General features: G+C 44.5%; 1 protein-coding gene across 1 annotated transcript; it reads left to right on the top strand.

Annotated features, from left to right (window-relative positions):
- Positions 1-19: 19 nt before the first annotated feature.
- Positions 20-448, top strand: TEOVI_000563700 (uncharacterized protein; the record flags this gene model as incomplete). Its single annotated transcript, XM_067221383.1, has 1 exon — positions 20-448. The coding sequence occupies one exon, from the start codon at positions 20-22 to the stop codon at positions 446-448; it is 429 nt and encodes a 142-aa protein (XP_067077484.1).
- Positions 449-816: the final 368 nt, after the last annotated feature.

The raw sequence follows: 816 nt of genomic DNA, 5'->3' as shown, positions 1-816 counted from the left end.
TATTTGCAGTCGTGCTGCCATGCCTACCGGACCGTCGCTGATTCCCGCTGGTAAGAGCTTTTCCCCTGGCATCTCGTCTGCCTTCCAAGCTGTAATAGCTGCGCTTTCCCATTTGGTCCATTGCTGCTTGCAATTTGGCTCCCAATCAAGGGCTTTGCAGAACTCTGGATCGTTGTTTCGTTTGCTTGCGTCGGTCGTGAATTTGTTCCGCCAGCTGGTGAGGCTCAGTGACATGTTGATCCTGTCAAAGGGGCCTGGGACCGTTAGTTCTGAAGCCGCTGGATCGATGCCGGTTGTTTTTCCCAATCCTGTTTCTATGAGTTGGCAGATCGAGTCGAGGTCTGCGAGGTTTATTGCGTCGTCTTCAGTCGCACTTACCTTTTGCATTAGCGCCACATTGAGCAGTGCTGCAAGCAATAATAGAGCTTTTGTTTCAGGCTTCATGTAGCCTATTTGCTGACTATGTGAAAGAATAAAGAAACTTCTTTTTTTTCTAGACCTTTTGAAAACTGTATCGCTTTTAATTGGTTATACCGCTTGTGCGTAATCTTTTTCTTGTTTTTGGCCGTTAGTCCACTGATTCATAGGAAATGCTTTTCGGTCGTTCACAGTGTTTGGTGGTGCATGGTGTTATCCCGACTCCTTGCGTTATGCACCTTCCAGTCTAAAATTTTTTATATTTAGACAAATCATCTTTTTTAAACGGATTCCAACAAATATCCTCATACTTCAAAGGCAATTTCTCCACGGATACTGCATAAGCTTGAATTTCCCCCAAATCTGTCGTTCTAAAATGCTTTCCTTCTAACTTCTTGA

Source organism: Trypanosoma equiperdum, assembly GCF_001457755.1.
Source record: "Trypanosoma equiperdum strain OVI genome assembly, contig: ctg_1422, whole genome shotgun sequence".
Lineage (NCBI taxonomy): Eukaryota > Euglenozoa > Kinetoplastea > Trypanosomatida > Trypanosomatidae > Trypanosoma > Trypanosoma equiperdum.
Note: the sequence above shows the minus strand (reverse complement) of the source record. Positions and strands in the feature narration are given on the sequence as shown.